This window comes from Mus musculus, chromosome 1 (genome assembly GCF_000001635.26).
Source record: "Mus musculus strain C57BL/6J chromosome 1, GRCm38.p6 C57BL/6J".
In the NCBI taxonomy this organism is placed as follows: domain Eukaryota; kingdom Metazoa; phylum Chordata; class Mammalia; order Rodentia; family Muridae; genus Mus; species Mus musculus.
The window spans coordinates 156,267,571-156,286,624 of record NC_000067.6 but is presented as its reverse complement, the minus strand read 5'-3'; the positions used below and the strand labels follow the sequence as shown (position 1 = coordinate 156,286,624).

The 19,054-nt window shown below is 41.8% G+C and overlaps 1 protein-coding gene across 13 annotated transcripts in view; it reads left to right on the top strand.

The window, feature by feature from the left end:
• Tdrd5 (tudor domain containing 5) overlaps nucleotides 1-19,054 on the top strand; it is a 49,009-nt gene that overhangs the window by 17,680 nt on the left and 12,275 nt on the right. For 10 of the 13 annotated variants that reach the window (XM_006496733.3, XM_006496731.3, XM_006496728.3 and 7 more), the window contains 6 exons: nucleotides 1,031-1,239; nucleotides 2,140-2,360; nucleotides 9,115-9,327; nucleotides 9,997-10,063; nucleotides 15,226-15,426; nucleotides 15,925-16,059. In XM_006496733.3, coding sequence (XP_006496796.1) covers nucleotides 1,031-1,239; nucleotides 2,140-2,360; nucleotides 9,115-9,327; nucleotides 9,997-10,063; nucleotides 15,226-15,426; nucleotides 15,925-16,059 — 1,046 coding nt within the window. The other 3 variants (XM_006496726.4, XM_030252864.1, XM_011238780.3) reach the window with 3 other exon arrangements.

The window sequence follows — 19,054 nt, the reverse complement described above, 5'->3', positions numbered from 1 at the left end:
GGCCTGAGACTCCTTCACGTTGTTGGTTAGGGTGGGCAAAGAGATGACCCAAAGCAATACAGTTTGGCTGCCTCACAGAGCTCCACGACAAGTCCCTAATGCTCAAGACCCCACATACTTTGAATACAGGACTTAGAAGATCTGAGCAAGATCCTATCTGACGTCATAGAACTTCTTTTAACCACAAAAGCTCTTTAAGCCATTCAGACAACACAGAGGTAGTTAATACTTGTAGCTTTAATGAGTATATTTCACAATCTCTTACAAATTATATACTTAATTATAACATAATCTTCTTATGCAAAGCATTATTATATAAATATGTCTTTGCTTCTTATGTTTAATGTTTTGTTTTCCATATTAGTATTTTTTCATGTTTACCTTTGTGCAATTCTTATATATTTATTTCATTTAACCAGTGTTCTGTTGGTAGACATTTAGATTGTTTCCATTTTTACCATAATAAGCAATGTGATTAGTATTTTTAACTTTTTTATTTATCTTGCTGTTTAAGGGATGAAACTTCAGCCTTCATTCATTCTAGGCAAATAGGATTAATATTTTTGTGCCTACATCTTAATGTGCTTGTGAGCTTGTTTCTTTAGGAGCCACTGTGGTTAGCTGTAGATTTGAGCAGTCCATAATGTGCCAGGCTCAGGTACTCCTAGATGGATAAATTTCAATAAAATATGAGGTTGATTGAGGAATTCTCTAAGAGTTAAGGCATCATATTATTGAATATTAAAGAGTATGTGTGTTAAATAACTGTCTGTTGGTTAGTTAGAAGAAGAAATTGGAGATCAGGTGTTGAGACAGTCACTCACCAGAGTTTGAGAAATTATTTCGGCTCCTGTTTCCCCAGTGTGAGAATTTTACAGTTTGTTCCTCTTTTAGTGCGTCATCCCTGGTGTCTCTCCATCTGCAAGGTTTCCAGGGACAAGTTCCCCTTGCCAGTGTCCCTTCCTGGTGCCTGGCACACGGCCCACTCAGGGGCAGTGGTCCCACACTGTAACCACTCTGACTGTTTCAGGTGGACCGCTTTCATCAGTCAGAAATTCGTGTTTAGTTCAACCAGACAAGAAAACAGAAGCTAACCCTTGGACTTCCAGTCTCTCCAGAAATTCACTATCCACTGTAGCAGTTAAGAAGACCACGTGGGATTGCCCTTTGAAGAACCAGAAGGAGCCAGAACAGAAGATATACAAGAAGCCTAATCTGGTGGTCAAGCCTCTGCAGCTGGTGAGTGGGTAGTGTGTTACATTGTGTTACATTGCGTTACATTGTGTAGGAGGCTCAGTAACCGAGTGAATGCCTCTTTAAACCAGGTGCTCGCTAGAAAAAAAAATAAATCTAGGGACACCTGTCCTTGGAAAAGACCAGTTCTTTTTTGTGGCATTTTTCTGTTTTTTCATTTCCCACACTCGTGGTGTTAAAGTTTTTTGGGTGCCTGAAATGTAAGTTCCCTGACAGCACTGTAAATGTCTCTATTAGTGAGCCTTAAGGTCGAGGCTGGAAAGCCTGGGGCTTTAGAGGGTGCAGAGCCTGCTTTGGCCCAGCCTCGGCCCTGGCCCTGTTCCCTGTTCCTCTGTTGTTTACTTAACTCTTCTCCTTCATGACAGCCTCCCACGGTTCTTTCTGTGTTTGCGTCTCTGCTTGTGACTTTTTTGTTCCTCACTCTAACAGGCTCTTCACTGGGATGAGCAGTTTAAGAGCCTGCTGTTTTTTTCTTCAGGACAATAGGAAGAAGGCCTAGAGGAAAGAGCAAGTGTTAGGATGAAAGTGCTGCAAAACCTTTTGATGGAAAAGTCCCTAAGATCCATCTACTAAAGTTACCCTTGACTAAGGGTAGGGTTAGGTAGGAGGACCTGCCGTACTCCACCTGAATGTCTCCCCTTTTTCTTGGGGACACTTGCCTAACACTCTTAACTTTTTGGCCAATATTTCCATAATGGAGTACTTGAAGGATGTCTTTAAGTGGTGGCTGTAAATGGTATTTTAGCATTCTAAAGCATTCTCAGTCATGAATCTGCCTTGAGCCCAGGGACTGCAATAAGGCTGATTCGTGAAAGAGTTTGAGGGATTTGAAATGTCCCTTTAATGTCTTTCTACGGTTTCTTTCTCTCCCTGCCTTCCCTGTAGCAGGTAGAAACAAACAAACCGCAGCTCAGCCTGTCAGTGGCAAACCACGATATCCCACCAGACGCTGTGCGTGCCAAGAAATTGTGCAGACTTCCTCCATTAGATACCAGCACCCTTGTGGGGGTCTTCGTGGAGTATATAATCTCCCCTAGTCAGTTCTACATCCGGATCTACAGCAGAGATTCCTCAGAACTACTTGAAGACATGATGATTGAAATGCGGTAGGCGCCTCCTGCCCTCACTGTTCCAGCTTAGCTTTAATCAGGAGTTCTCAGATGAGTTGGTCTTGGGACTCCTAAACTAACAAAAAGCTTTTGCTTACTGATGCTTATCAGACAGAAACTTAAACTGCAAAAATTAAAATACCTGTTTTAAAAATCCATGTGAGGTATGATAAATAACATTTTCATGAAAAATAGCTATATTTTTCTAATCCAAGCATGTGCAATAGTCCTTCATATCGATATACCAAGTATATTCCAAATCCCTTTGTAGATACTCAAACTATGAGTTGTACCAAACTCTCTATGTATCTGTATGTATCTATGTGACTTCCTGCCTTTGTGTAATCAAGGGCAAGAGCACATAGTGGTGTACCTACCTCCTGCCTACCTGGAATCGGCACACATTCAGCCCATGTGCAGTCAGACACAGACCCTTCCTATGTGCAGCCAGGGGCAAGCAAGCTTGTCTAGAGAAGCGAAAACACTTGTTATCTTTAAAATACAAGAGCAGGCAATTACAAGAATAACCCCTGGCAGTCTGGAAGTTGTCTGTCCTTGGGCAAGTAGAATTTATAGGTTAGAGGCACGTTGTTTGTTTTGTAGTTTTTTTTAAGCATAGGAATTTTAAACTTTAAAGTAAAGTGTAATCTTTATCATCACATTAGTAGTTTTAATGCAAATGGTATTACATTGAAAATCAACTACTGCCGGGTGGTGGCACGCCTTTAATCCCAGCACTTGGGATGCAGAGGCAGGTGGATTTCTGAGTTCGAGGTTAGCCTGGTCTACAGAGTGAGTTCCAGGACACCCAGAGCTACACAGAGAAACCCTGCCTCGAAAAACAAAAAAAACAAAAAAACAAAAGAAAGAAAATCAACTACTTTTTTTTATTGTTGTTGTTTTGTTTTTGGAGACAGGGTCTCACCATGTAGACCAGGCTGGCCTCAAGCTCACAGATACCCTCTTACCTCTACCCCCCAAAGTACTGGCATTTAAGGTGTGTGCTGCCCTGCTTGGCTTGGTTGTTATTTTTTTTTTAAAGATTTATTTATTTATTATATGTAAGTAGACTGTAGCTGTCTTCAGACACTCCAGAAGAGAGCGTCAGATCTTGTTACAGATGGTTGTGAGCCACCATGTGGTTGCTGGGATTTGAACTCTGGACCTTCAGAAGAGCAGTCGGGTGCTCTTACACACTGAGCCATCTCACCAGCCCCCTTGGTTGTTATTTTTAAAAGATGATTCTGTTATGTGTCTGTGTGGGAGTGTGTGCGTGTGACTACACGTGCCCATGGAAGTCAGAAGATCCCAGATCCCCCGGAGCTGTAGCTACAGTGCTTGGGAGCTGCCTGATGTGGGTGCTGGGAACAGAACTTGGGTCCTCTGCAAAAGAAATAGTACATGCCCTTTAACCACTAAGCAATCATTCCAGTTCCTGCAAGCGACATTTGGGTCCCCACCAAAGGCTAGTTTAGGTCATAATTCAAATACAAAGTGCTTTTCCTTGGGATTCTTGGAAAATACTGTGTATGTACTTCAGGTTTTTTGTTTTTTGTTTTTTGTCAATAGATAATAATTGACTTGTACTGCCTTATCAAGGATTTGATTTTTTTTTTTTTTAAGACAGGGTTTCTCTGTATAGCCCTAACTATCTTGGAACTCAAGGTGTGGGTCACCAATCCTGGCTTTGGCTTCAAGGGCATTCTTTTTCTTTTCTTTTTTTTTTTTTTTCTTTTCTTTTCTTTTTTTTTTTTTAAAGATTTATTTATTACATGTAAGTACACTGTAGCTGTCTTCAGACGCACCAGAAGAGGGTATTAGATCTCGTTACAGATGGTTGTGAGCCACCATGTGGTTGCTGAGATTTGAACTCTGGACCTTTGGAAGAGCAGTCGGGTGCTCTTACCCACTGAGCCACATCACCAGCCCTCTTTTTCTTTTTTAATTAGGTATTTATTTCATTTACATTTCCAATGCTATCCCAAAAGTCCCCCACATGCTCCCCCACCCACTCCCCCACCCACTCACCCCCACTTCTTGGCCCTAGTGTTCCCCTGTACTGGGGCATATAAAGTATGCAAGTCCAATGGGCCTCTCTTTCCAGTGATGGCCTACTAGGCCATCTTTTGATACATATGCAGCTAGAGTCAAGAGCTCCGGGGTACTGGTTAGTTCATAATGTTGTTCCACCTATAGGGTTGCAGATCCCTTTAGTTCCTTGGGTACTTTCTCTAGCTCCTCCATTGGGGGCCGTGTGACCCATCCAATAGCTGACTGTGAGCATCCACTTCTGTGTTTGCTAGGCCCCGGCATAGTCTCACAAGAGACAGCTATATCTGGGTCCTTTCAGCAAAATCTTGCTAGTGTATACAATGGTGTCAGCGTTTGGAAGCTGATTATGGGATGGATCCCCGGATATGGCAGTCTCTAGATGGTCCATTCTTTCATCTCAGCTCCTTCAAGGGCATTCTTAAGTGATACTGATTTAAGTGATACTGGTTTGTTGGTTGTTTTTCTTTTTTCCTTTTTTTTTTTTAAGAATTATTTATTTTATATATGTGAGTACACTGTCGCTGTCTTCAGACACACCAAAAGAGGGCATCAGATCTCATTACAGACGGTTGTGAGCCACCATGTGGTTGCTGGGAATTGAACTCAGGACCTCTGGAAAAGCAGTCAGTGCTCTTAACCACTGAGCCATCTCTCCAGTCCCTGTTAGTTGTTTGTTTGTTTGTTTAACTAAAATGTGTTGACAAGTGACAACAGTTTTGACACTGCCTTGACTCAACTAAGGCACCTGGCATTTTACCTACTGTTGCTTTTATAGTACCAGTGCAATGTCAAGGAGCAGGATTTTAGTCATATTATGAAAATGCTTGAATTGTGTGCACTTAGAAGAAGGCTATCAAGACCCCAAGGGTTTATGAACTGTACTTGGTTTTTAGTCTACTGAAAAAACTCGTTCCTGTGTTAATAAACACTATATAAGATGTGAATAGATTCAGTCATTATAAATTCATTTGTAAACAATTTCTGACTATGTTGTGTCACATAAAATAATAGTTTTTTTATTTACAAAAGCATCCCGTATTTTTCTTATTTTATCATATTATATATTTATGATACCAAGGTACCTGGCATAAGTTAAACAGTAATACCTTAGAAAGAAGTACTATTCTGGCTTGATTGATAGCTTTGTAAAGTGTCTGCTATGTGAACACAGAGACCTGACTTTTATCTCTAAAACTCAGTAAAAATTCCAGACATGGTGGCAAACACCTATTGTCTGAGCACGCACTGCTCAGCTAATCTAATGTAGTTGATGAGCTTTAGACCAATCACAGACCTCGTCTCAAAGGAGGCATTCTTGACAGTGAGTGGTACCTAAGGTTGTCTTTCTGGCCTCCTTGTTACATTAGTTTGTGTGTGTGTGTGTGTGTGTGCGTGCACACACACATACAGACACTCACATACACATTAGAAAAATTCTATTCTATACTATGTAAGACTCAGTACGTGTTTTAAAGTATTCTTATCTTCTCTGAGATCTGTACATTATTCAGCTTCTTTTGGTCTAACCTGATCTCCAGATTGGAGTAATCTAGTGGCTACTACAGAGCTGTAGAAAGTAAAGCATTAGAATCTAGTTCAGTGTTGGCTGCTGTTTGTGTACATATGTATATTTATGTGTGTACATACACACGTGTGTGCATATGGAGACCAGAGGCCAACCTTGGGTTGCCATTTCTTAGGAACTGTTCATGCATGCATATGAAATTGGAAAACATAAGAAAGAGTTCTTTGACCCAGGCTCTCACTAGGCTGTGGTTTGTTAACGAGGTTAGGCTGGCTGGCTGGTGAGCCCCACACTCGGGTCTCCACATCCTCAGTAGAGCCACTTGCTGCTGTGCTGTGCTTGCTGCTGTGGGTTCTGAAGATCAGACTCGGGCCTTCCTGCTTGTACAAGCAAGCACCTTACCAACCCAGCCGCCTCCCCAGCCTGGTGCTGCCGCTATACTGTAGCTGTTCACAGACTGTTTGCTCCGGTCCCGGGACAAGGACACATATGTAAGACATGGTCTTTGCCTGGGTGAACACACTAAAGCAGGGGAGATAACCAGGGTGATAAACAAGCTATGGAGGGGGCAGTTGAAACAGCTGTCTGGGAAAGCTGCTTCATAGTTGATATTTGAGCAAGGTGGCAAGAGCAAGGTTTTGCCTGTTGTGATGAGAATAAATTTATACTGGCATTAATGTCAAACGTTAGTGAAGGATTGGACAATGTGCCTTGAAAACAACTAAGAACATATTGGAGTTAGCACTAGTGACGTTGGCAGGAGTTGTCGTTTGGAAGATGTAAAAGCTGAATCGTGAGCACTGCAGGAAGGCGCCTTTCAGACAGAAGCCACTGAAACCTGTTTCTTAACGATTTGGGGAGGACCTTCTTAAACCCTAGATAGAAAGTGTCCCCAAAGGCTCATGTGTTAAAGGCTTGGTTCTCAGTGCACTCTTGAGATCGTAAGGCACCTGGCTCATGATCAGTGGATCAGTTCATTGATGGCACCATAATTTAGAGGCATTATTGGGAAGTGGTTTAAAATAGGGAATGAGATTTAGCTAGAGGAAGTATGTCACTGGGAATGTGTCCTTGGAAGCCATAGCATGTCCCTGTCCCTTCTGTTCTCTGCCTACTGACTGCCAGGAGATAATAACAGCTCTGGTTCATCACACGTTCCCTCCCATGTTCTGTTCACCACAGTGGAGACATAATCATGGGCTGAGGTCCCTGAAACTGTCCTCAGTTGTTCCTGCTGGGTATTTGGTCACAGTGGTGAAAAACTGATAATAGACAGGAGATCTAGGAAAACTTGATTCATAGTGTGGAAAATGAATGAGGCGAAGAAAAGAAAGTCACTCAATGAGAAGTCTGAGGGGGGATGGAGGGCGAGGGAAAGAAAGGGAAGGAGGGAGGGGGAGATGGGACAGAAAGGAACAGACTAGAGTGAAATTAGAAAAGCAAACCTTTATGTTGATAAGAAAGGGAGTAGAAAGAATTGGGGTGAGAACATGAGGTATTCTCTGCATGAAGAATGTTGGCTCAGAGACTGCATAGGTGTGAGAAGCTAGGTTTCTGGGGTGAGAGAAACTAGACATTTCCACTCACTGCCTCTGAGGTGAGCATTGGAAAGTTGGCATGAGGATTATGTGTTGCATGGTCACATGGAGAAGATAGGGTTTATCTCTTCCTGAAGTAGTTCCGGCCGAGACATTGGTGCAAACGTTGACGCTCGGTGATGGTAAGGACACTGGTGGTTCCTGTCCTTTGTTCCAGACAATGTGTTGCCTCTTTGGATGTAGCTTGCCACCATCTCCTAGGTCCCCTCTTAGCCAATGAGAAGGAGAAAGGAAAGGTAGAGGTTGTGAACCACATCATTCATTGCTTTGAAAGACACAACTTGAAATTTTCATTTTTTAAAAATTGTGATAAAGTATACAGTAATTTATATATTTCTGTATACTTTGTATATTCTTTTTCTTAGATCCTATTAACTAGAACTTTTTATTCAAATAGATAGATCCCAGTAAGTCTCTATGACTAGATAAGATGTGGGTATCTTCTTACCAAGAGGAAAGGAGCAGAGGATGGGGAGGAGGAGGAGAGGACATTGAGAACGGCTTCCAGACAGTTGCAAGTACAGGCTTTGAAGCTTGGGATGCGGGGTCTTCCTAGGAGAGTCACCCGTAGTGAAACGAGATGAAAGCAGGGGAGATGTCAGAGAGAGAGAGAGAGAGGAGTGGAGGACTTCTGAAGCACCGACCTTGTAAGCAAGGGAGTCAGGATTTGAACCTAGGTTTCTGGTTTAAACACTCCAAAAAACCTCAGATTTTTAAGGCAACACCGAGCTATTAAAAGCTTATTGATAAGGAGGGAATAGGAGGGAATTGTGGAGATGGAGTATCCAAGAGCAAGAGATGGAGAGACTTACATTTGGGGATTAGTGAGCCACTGATGCCTTTTGAAAAGAATGTTTTTAATTGAACTAGAATTGCATCACTCCTCTGCTTGCCCCCATCCTCCCTGGAGCCCCTCCCACCAACCCGCTTCTCCCCCTTCAAGTTGATGACCTCTTTTTCGTTGATTATTGTTCCATGCACATGTATGTATGTGTATCACAAATATATATAAACACAACTTGGTTCTGTGTTTGTTGTTTTAGGGCTGACCACTCTGCATTGGGTAACCAGAACTGGGGCTTCTTCCTGAGAGAGGCCGGTTCTCCTTCTAGAAGTTATTGGTGGCCTATAGTTCTTTGTGTAGGCGTGAGATCCCACTGAAATCCCCTTCCACATTGCTGTGTCCCTTGGCACTGCCATTGTCCTGGTCTTGTTTGTGCTGTGTGTCTCACAGCAGAGTTCCTGGTATTCTGCCTCTTACCGTCTTTCGTCCCCTCTTCCCAGATCTTCTGTGAGCCACAAATGCAGGAGAGTACCCATTTTAGGAACTTCTGTGGAATGAAGTTAGATTATAGTCAGAGAGTGTAAGATAACAAGTGTGTACTTTTCATATTTGGAAGGAGTTGGTTGATGAAAAGAATTTGGATAACAAAATTGACGTTAATAGGCATTAACAAATCAGAAAATTACAGTTTTTCTTTACTTTTGGCCAAGACTTTCTTGCTCTTGATACAGCAGTAAAATGATCTTTTTTTTTTCTCTTACCCCATGGTTTTCTGTATTGTGGAATCTACAGACGCTGCTACTCCAACCAGCTGGTCTCTGACCGGTACATTATGCCAGAATATTTTATACAACCAGGACATCTCTGTTGTGTAAAGATCTCTGAGGACAAGTGGTGGTACCGGGTTATTATCCATCGGATCCTTGGGAAAAAGGAAGTGGAAGTGTTCTACCCAGATTTCGGAAATATCGGAACTGTGCAGAAGTCCTCGCTGAGGTTCCTCAAGTGAGTTGAATTTAACAGGAATGCCAGAAAAGGGAGACTCTGAGTCATGGAACTCTGGGGCTGGGATCTTGGTCTCTTGCCATCTCCCATTTATTCCTCTTTACATCCCCTATCGTAAGACAAATGATCATTTCCTATCTTTTTAGAATATTTACTTTTTCCTATCTTTTTAGAATAGTTACTTTTATAAACTGTGTGTGTGCATATGTAATCGGGTGCACACAGGGGCCAAAGCTGCAGGATTCCCTGGGAGCTGCCTGCTGGGGGAGCTGGGAAGAGAACTCTGCAACAGCAAAGTAATCACGAGGCTCCCTCACCCCCGCCCCGCCCTCTTCACTGGCTCACAAGGATGAGCCGTTGCCTCTCTTGTCTTCTTTCACTTGATTATTAGTTTGAGTGGGCCAGGAGAATAAAATTCATGCTGAAAGGGACAGTTACAAGCTGGGGGCTTGAATGGTTCCTTCTGGAGCTTTTATCTACATGGTTCTCTTGAAAAACGTACTATAGTTTGTAATTTATTTTTAATTATTTTTAAAGTACAAAGCATTAATTTAAAGTTTCACAAATTAATTGAAATGGCCTGAATAGCAAAAGAAGAAATAGATCAGAGAGTCAATAAAAAGCAGTGTGCATCCGTGATTAAACAGTCACATATTTGGCTTCCTGCAGATGCTGCTACACAAAGCTTCCAGCTCAGGCTATCCCTTGCTCTTTGGCGTGGGTGAGGCCCGCAGAGGTAGGTTTGCTTGTTTCTCATTAGTCAGCAAAGATGCAGGCGCGTCCTTAGTATCAATAATGGTTCTGAGTTCTCAGGACACACAGGTGACACGTGAAACGATTGTGTGTTGTATGAGACAGACGAGTGGGCAGCAGGGGCATTGTGTCCTAATGAGAGCGATGTCTCTGTCCGTTTTGGTTACTCCGGGCACTGAATTTGCAAAGATCTTATTTAAAATTAAAGCAGGTGGGAATGTGTCTCCCCACTTCTAGAAACATGACGCTGAAATGCTTTTAATGCCAATTAAAAGAATTGAGGTGGAGCAATGGCCTTTAGTTGCTCTCACTTGCTCTGGTGTATGAGAGAAGCAAAAGGAAGTGTGCCTAGTTTTGTTCAGACTAATCAAGAAGGCCTCCTCACACAAGCGCAAAAAGAAGACGTCGCAGGCAGGAGAGTGGCACAGACATTGAGACAGTGTAAGTTGCTCTCGTTGGCATGGAGTATAGGATAGGCTGGGGTGCGTAAACTAATCTGTAAACCAGAAGCAGTCACTAACTGCCACACACTGCGCATACTTGCCCTTGGTGTGCTTTCAAATGACTCACAGCACCGTTTATTTGTACCAACACCACCACAAATGTGAGCAGGGTGTTGTGCTATGGCGACACACAGTGTCACTAAGCAGTAAGAATTTTTGAGGCCCATTATTGTCGTATGGGAGTGCTGTGGTATAAGTTTCTTACTGTCTAAAATAGGGCAATGCTGTTGACCACTTGGAGTAGTTATATACACTCCCTTCTGGCTTCTTTAATGGCCCTACATGCCTGCTTTTGTGCCAGTGTCATGGTTATATTGCTACAGCTCTGAGGTTCAGTTGAAGTCTGGTACAGTACTACTTACATGTACTCTGGGCTGCCTGGGCTAATGCCCTGTGTGCTTCTGTGTGGATTTTAGGATATTTTCTTTCTGTTTCTATGAAGAATGATAAGGGATTTTGCTTGGGATGGCACTGAATCTATACATTGCTTTTGTTAGGATGGCCATATTCACAATATTAATTCCACTACCCGTGAGCTCAGAAGACCTCTCCATGTTTAGTGTCTTCCTTCTGTCACTTTCTTTCTTTTTTCTTTTTTTTTTTTTTTTTGAGACAGGGTTTCTCTGTGTAGCCCTGGCTGTCCTGGAACTCACTCTGTAGACCAGGCTGGCCTTAAACTCAGAAATCCACCTGCCTCTGCCTCCCAAGTGCTGGCATTAAAGGCGTGCGCTTGGCCCTTTGTCACTTTCTTAAGAAATTAAAAAATTTTGTTTTATAGCCCATTCACATTCCTGGTTCTGTTTTTTTCCCACACATTTTCGATGCTACACTGAGTGGATGTGTTTCCATGAACTCTTTCTTAGCATGTCTGTTATTATTACATAAAGTGACTACTGAATTATGTAAGTTGATTTTGTATCTTTCCATTTTGTTAATGGTGATCAGCTCTAGAAGTTTTCTAGTGGAATTTTGGGGCCTTCTGTGTATAAATTCATATTATCTTCATATCCGACTTTGACTATTTGTGCTCCTTGAATTTTCTTCCCGTGTTTATTTCTCTATCTGGGATGGATGTTAAGAACTATGCTGAAAAGGATGGGTGGTGCCCAGCCCTGTCTCCTTCCTGATATCAATGGTATTGCTTTGAGTGTTGTTCCAGCTAGGGTGATGTTGGCTGTAGCTGGCTTGATCCCTTTCCCTCTCTCTTCCCTCTGTCTCTTCTTTCTTTCACTCCTTGTGTGAATCCGTGGCAAAAAGGAAGGCTGTCTCACTAGGAAATGAAACTTTGCAAACCTTGAGTTAGAATTCTAAGACTGTAGAGTCATGAAAAGCTAATGTTCATATGTTTAAGCTATATCATTTTCTGGCATTTTGTTTAAATTGATTAAGCTGTACATATGCAAGTGTTAACATTTGGGAGCTGCCGGGGTTCTCATTCCTCTTGTGTTACCTTAAGTGATCTTTACATGTAATGGAACGGAGCATAAGGACTGTGAGACGCCCCGCCCCCTTAGTGTCTGCAACCCTTCTGTTCCTGCCACGCCCTCATATGTCAAGCTTTTAACAACTTTATAACAGTTATTTTATAGTGTCTCACATTCAGTAGTATGTTATATTTTTATCAAAATATTTGTGTAAATGCCTTACATAATACCTTAAAAATATAAAAACTGCAATTTTCAAGCAATTTAATGCATATAACATGATAAAATCATATATGTTGCTCTTACACAAAGTACAGTTTATCCTATACAGTATAATGAAAATTAACACAATGGTAAATGGGAATATTCAAAGAATATCTAGTCTATATGATCTAATATATAATACACAGTCACAGTAAACAGTGTTCTTGAAGGAATGCAAGAAAATGAAACATTAATTTGAGGATATTTATTTTGTTTTTTTATAATTTTTATTCTTTTTCAGAAAAATTGTTTTTAACCAAAAAATAAGAAATGGGTTACAAAAACTATCATAGTGTCTATTTGGATCGAATGACATATTTCTCAGTGTGTCACGTATCCCACTGCTGGGGACACTTCCTTTCCTTGAGCTGCGTTATTTAGGATTCTGTCTTGTGGGTCATGTGGTGGCTCATTTAGTAGTGTTATGTGGACCCACCGTTCCTCTGCACTACTCTATACCTTGGCTGGGTGGAGTGTAGGGCCTCAGGCTTGCAGAGCACAGACTGCCTGCCCACTTACAGCCCCGCCCGCTGTGCTTTGCCTGGTGTAGGCTGGGGTTGGCTCAGTGCACTGAGGCTGTCGCTAGGCTAGCTCTGGTCTCCTTCCCCTCAGGGAACACTGGCTTGTCCCTTGAAAATCCTTGACCATTGCTTTGTCCTCTTGGTCGTTAGCTGTTTTAGAGACTCTGTTTGTCCCTTACATCCAGTTCAGGATATGTTTATGTACAGTGTGATGTGTTTACTTGCGTGTGTGAATTTAGTATTTAACCTGCTTTGTTTACTGGACATTTTAAAATCTATGGGTTATTAGTTTTCATTAAACCTTGTGAATTTGAAGTTATTCTTTGATTATTGCCCGTGCCCCATATTCATATTTTTATTCTCTCTGCTCCTGCCTCTCTCTCTCTGGAACAAAAATTAAAAGTATTAAAGGTAAGTTTTTCTTCCAGATCTTCTAGCTGTCTTCTGTATTTTTATGTCTGTGTCTTTACCTGGTGAGCAACTGTTTTCTAAATTCACTCTTAATCCTGTCTAATCTGCTACTGAATTAACCTGTGAAGGTTTTAGTTTTTTTAAATTGTATTTTTACTTTCTGAAATTTAGTCCAGTTGTATCCATTTTTAAATGAGAGAAAGTGTGTGTGTGTGCACGCGTGTGCGTGCATGAATGCGTGCACACATGCATACATGGATGCTAGAGGACATCCTTCCATCCTTGGGTCTCTCCTTCATTCTCTGGTCCTCAGCATCGGGCTCAGTTTGTCAGCCTTTCAGGCAGCTGCTCTGACCTGTGGACGGTCTCAGTCGCCCTCCCTGTGTCTCTGCCTTTGCCTCTGTACGGCTGCTGCTATGAGACTGTGTGTCAGGATGAGTGGATGACGCCACGCCACAGTCATCCACTTTACTTTCACCCAATGCCTAGAACTCCTGCCGCCGTGTGTTGTGCTGATGTAAATTAACAACTTGAAGATTGGGAGCTGACGCTAGAGGTGTGAAAATGGAGCTACAAATCCATGGAAGCTTTGTATATTTGCCTCCCCTTTTAATGCCCAACCACTGTAGGCCCTGGCTTTGATATCTGTCCCTTTGACCTGCTAGGACAATCAAAACTGTGGCTGAGACTTGAGCAGATAAACAGGCTCTCTGGAGACAGAAGTAGACCCCACTCTCCTTCATTTTGGCATCATAATTTGACATTAGCTTTAAGTTCTTTGGTCTTTTGTGATATATTAAAATAATTTACCTAGAATTAAAAATGTTTTCCCTCTGAGGTTAGCCTAATAATCTTTAACTGACTTTTGTTTTTTCAAGACAAGGTTTCCCTGTATGGCCCTGACTGTCCTAGCACTCACTTTGTAGGCAAGGCTGGCTAGCCTCAAACTCAGAAATTCTGAGTCTGCTTCCCAAGTGCTAGGATCCAAGGCATGTGCCACCACTGCCTGGCTTTAACTAACTTACTTTCTTCCTTTCTTTCTCTTTCTTTCTTCCTTTCTTTCTAAATGAGAGTTGCTTAATGGATAATTATTTTTTTCTAAACCTTTTTATTATTTTTCTTTTAAAATTAGCATGTAGTATATAGTTTCATTTATTACATTCTCATGCATACATGTAATATATATTGATCATATCTGCCCCATTACTTTTTTATATGAGATTTTCCTTTTACCTTCTCTATCACCTCTGCTACGGCTTTTACTCTTAGAGGGAAAATGGCCCACTTGAACTTGTGCAAGTTCTGATTCACTTAATGTGACAATTTCTACGTATTCATTTTCCTGCAAAGGACGTAATTTAATTGTGGTTAATGCTGAGTAAAACTCTATTGTGCATGCACACACGTCTCCTTTATCCCTTCACCTTTCATCTACCCTAGGCACCACCACTGAGACCATAACCTCTGTGCTGTAACCGTGCCACAGTGACCATGTGAGCAGCTGCCCTGTGGTAAACAGACCTCGGTTCTGAATGTATACCTAGAAGCAGTGCAGTTAGCTCGTGTGCAGTTATTATTTTCACCTTTTGAGGAATCGACACACTGGTTTCCATGGTAACTGGACTAATAGAACCCAGTGGTTCCCCAGGCTCCTTTTCCTGTGCCTTCTCCAGCATTTGTTGTGGATTTCCTGTGATAGCTGTGTTTACAGAGTTGAGGGGGAATCTCTTGAGTGCTTTTGATTTTTCCTTGATGATTGGCCTTTTTACTTATTAAAAATAAATAATATATTTCAAAAAAATTAGCTTTTTATCAGATGATTTTTCGTAGTCATTTTATTTAACCATATTTTTCTTTTGATGTCTCTCGCCCTAAAATGATACATGATTTATGTGTTATTCTGGATTTTGGGAATTTTGGTTGTTTCACTTAAAACTCTAGTTCACTAACAGTTCATTTTATATATGACTACTGTAACTCGTGTCTAAATCTCATCATATAAACATCTCTATTGTATCTTAGGAACACTGGACAGCCAGAGCTATTTTGCACTTCCAGAAGCTGTGTGGTTTGAAGCCATTGGTGGGGGTGGTGGATGAGTATATAGACGGAATCCTTAATATTTTTCTTTGTGATACGTCCTCAAATGAAGATGTGTATTTTCATCATGTCTTGAGGACAGAAGGCCATGCTATTGTATGCCGAGAAAATGCCCCATCCAAGGTAGAGTGCATATTTTGTTCAACATACTTTGATTAAATGCCACACCTTAGGATATAAAACAGTTTAGTATGAGCAGTTACTGATTTATTCAGTCTTAGGAAAGTTTGTTAGGTTCCTGGATTCTTAGTGCAGACGCCCTCTTCATTTCCACGTGACCGCTGAAACAAGGCCATTGCCACCACCAATAGCAAACAACTCCATATTTTTCTAATGGTTCTTCATCCTCTGGCAAAAACTTCTGTTTAAAACAAATGACCTTGTTCCTCTAGCTCTGAAGTATTTAGTTATCTAATGTTTTCCTAGAGAAGAAAAACATTCTCTTATTTTGAAATTAGTGATAGTACATGAATTTCTCGTCTTGCTGCTATTTTTGTAACTAAAGAAGCATCCGTATGGAAATGTTCACCTTACCAATGTTAGAAAGTGCCCTTCAGTGACAGTCGAAGCTGCCAGCTTGTTCTTTTCTAGCTTGTTATATAACAAGACGCTTCATCCTAGGGCTTCAGGGATTTCAACCCACCAGCTCTGTACACTAACGCCAGCTCAGCGGGCGACATGGTCCTGACAGACCTGGGGCATCCTGCTCAGCAGCACTATTTAAATGAAGACCAGGAGATACTGCAGCAAGCCCAGGTGAGTGCCCTGCACAGCCCAGGAAAAGCTCCTTCGTATAGTCACTCTTATTTGCTATGGTTATGTCCTCATTTTGTAGGTCAGTGAGATGCGGCTTTCCAGACAGAGAAGCTGGGAATCTTGCACAGTGCTTGTAACAGTGGCTTTGTCTCTGCCATTTACTCCTGTGTGTTGGTTCTGTTTCCTCCCGAACACCTCTCTTATGCACCAGATTCTCTTGCTCTCTTTGTGTGGCTGTGATTCCCCTACACTGGTGATGCCGACACTAGTCTTTTAATATTTTGATTGCATTTACGAGTTGTGTGTATGTGTGTAGGCATGTGCATGCCTCAATGCACATTTGGAGGCCATAGGAAAACTTGTGGGAGTTGGTTTTTTTTCTACCATGGGTTGTTCAGTGTGTCAAGCTCGGGCTGACAGACTCAGTGACAAGTACTTTTGCCCACTAAACATTTACTGCTTGTTGTACCACTCAGGTTATTGAGTGTTCTTAGCTTTTCCCAACAGAGTAGTGACAGTATTATAATAATTTTCCATTAACATGTTATTACTCCACCCCCAAAGAGAAACAGTTCTTGAACTAGTTTTATATCCCAGGCACATCATGAGTACTCCCATAGGTTACTTAGTCCTCAGAGCACAAAGAGAAAGTGAACCCCAGAGCAGTGCTTCTTGAGCAAAGCAAGGCCTATCCTGAGCCTGACATTCCACGCGCGGCAGTGGATGCTGGGCTAAGAGCCTTTGGTGTTTTAAATTTAAGACTCAAAAGTGTTTTGTTTGCTGATACAAGGTGTTTTATTTTCGTTGCATGTTTCATTAGTTAGGTATATCATTGTATTTTGGAGATGGTAAAAAAAGTCTTTTTAAAAAGTATTTACTGATTATTAAAAAAGATTAAAAGGCAAGGCCATTTTAACTATGCTTTTAATTTGTCATAAAAAATGGGTGACAGCACATACCTCTAAGCCAGCACCCGCCTCTAAGGCCTGCATGCAGGAGCCCTAAGCAAGATCACAAGTGTGAGACCTGCCTAGCTACATAGCAAGACTTTGTCTCAGACACACAAAAATATGAATGGCTCCTGCTGCATTGCAAAAAGTAGTTTGGCTTGGGACCGGATAAATGGCTCAGTGATTAAGGCCACTTGCTTCTTTTGGGAAGGACCTGTGTTGGTTCCCACCACCCACCTGGTGGCTCAGAACTGCCTGTAACTTTAGTTTCAGGGGATCCAATTCTCTCTTCTGGCTCCATGGGGAAAATGCACACATGTGGTACACATACAATTAAATCATTCATACACATAAAATAAAAATCATTAAAAAATTTAAATGACACATTTATTTATTTATGAATGCTTTGCCTACATGTAAGTAATGTACCGCAGTGTGTCTGGTGCCCAGTGAAGGCAGGAGAGAGCATTGGATCCCTGGGAAGTAGAGCTGCGAATGGTTGTGAGCCACCTTATAGATGTTGGGAATCAAACTTGAGTCCTCTGTAAGAGCAGCAAGTGCCTTTAACCACTGATCATCTCTCCAGTCCCCTAAAATTGTTTTTTGCCACGCCCTCCGGTCAAGTCTGCTTGATAGGCTGAAAGTCTGAAAGCACTCACGAAGAAAAGTTTCAAGGAAACTCACCTCCTGGAGCTTTGGCGTTCTCATTTACCCATATACTCATACTCTATTCCTGCGTTAGTCTGGTGTATGGAAAAATTCTGTTATAGTTAAACTCTCCCCAGTGTTCCAAGGTCCCAGAAGCCTGTGAGTTTAGAATCCAGTAAGAATGCAGTAAGGAAGTTAGCCTATTCAGTTACTAATTAAGCATTACAAAAGAAGGAGCCAGTAGCTCAGAGCTAGTCTACCAAGGACAGTAGCAATTCTCACCCAAACTAGGGAATAATAGAGCCAGGGAATCCCACGGAGATAGAAATCTTCAGTACAGGCTACATTACATATTAGAAGCAAGTTGGTAAATTCTTCTGACAAATGGAGATTCTCCAGATACTTAAAAGTTACACTCATATAAGAATTTAGCAAGGCCTAGGAAATAGGGGGGTTGTGGTATTGCATTATTCATGAGAAGGTCTGCCAAGAGCAGAACCCCCTGGTGCTAGTCTTCACAAGGTTCAAAGGTATAACACTAGAGTGTGAAATCCTTACCTGTCACTGAGCTGACCCTAGGCAGGACTGCTTTATCTTTACTGTAAACATTTACCTGGTTCCTGTAAGTCCCTTTGTAGTCATTCCTTTGTTTTGTATCAGGTAACTTCAATGTACCTTGCCTGCTGTGACTTCCTACCCCTTTTATTTTCTGTACTATATAAGACTGGTGTTCACTTTGTGAGAATACATTCAGATTCTACACAGTCTCGCGTGTTGGTCTGTCTGTCACTTGCCGATGCCTTGCCCACCTGCCCTAGAGACTTGTTCCACGCAGACAAAGGGACCCAGAGGGTCTGTGGCAGTTTTTAATTGAGTTTGTTTGGTCTATAACCTCAATCTTTCTTAATCATTATTACTGCATTGGAAGCATTGTATTTCATCATTCTTGAATAATGAATTTAATTCATTGTTTAACCTTTTTAGAATAACTTACTATCTCTTGCTATCTACAAATAATCATAGTTTGGTTCTAGAAATGAAATACCATCTTTTATGCAAAAGAAAAAAGCATGTGAACTCTCCTGATTTGGTTTGTGTTTTGGTCCAGCCAAGCTCTCCGTGCTACGCACATGCACACCCATTGTGAACCTGGCCATTGCCCAATGCTGCTGTGTTTGAGTGTCCTGACTAACTGTGCATGCAGCATCCTTACTGTGTCCTCTCACACAGCCTCCTTCCTGTCATCTGCACGCCACATCTCTGATGGCCACGCTGGGAAGGCTGCACTGTCTTTACCCGACCGTGTGTCTCCTGGAGTTCTAGTTCTTTGGGTCTGGAACCTTTGGGTTCTTTTGTAGCTACAGGGTACCTTATGGACACTAGATAACGTGTGCCCA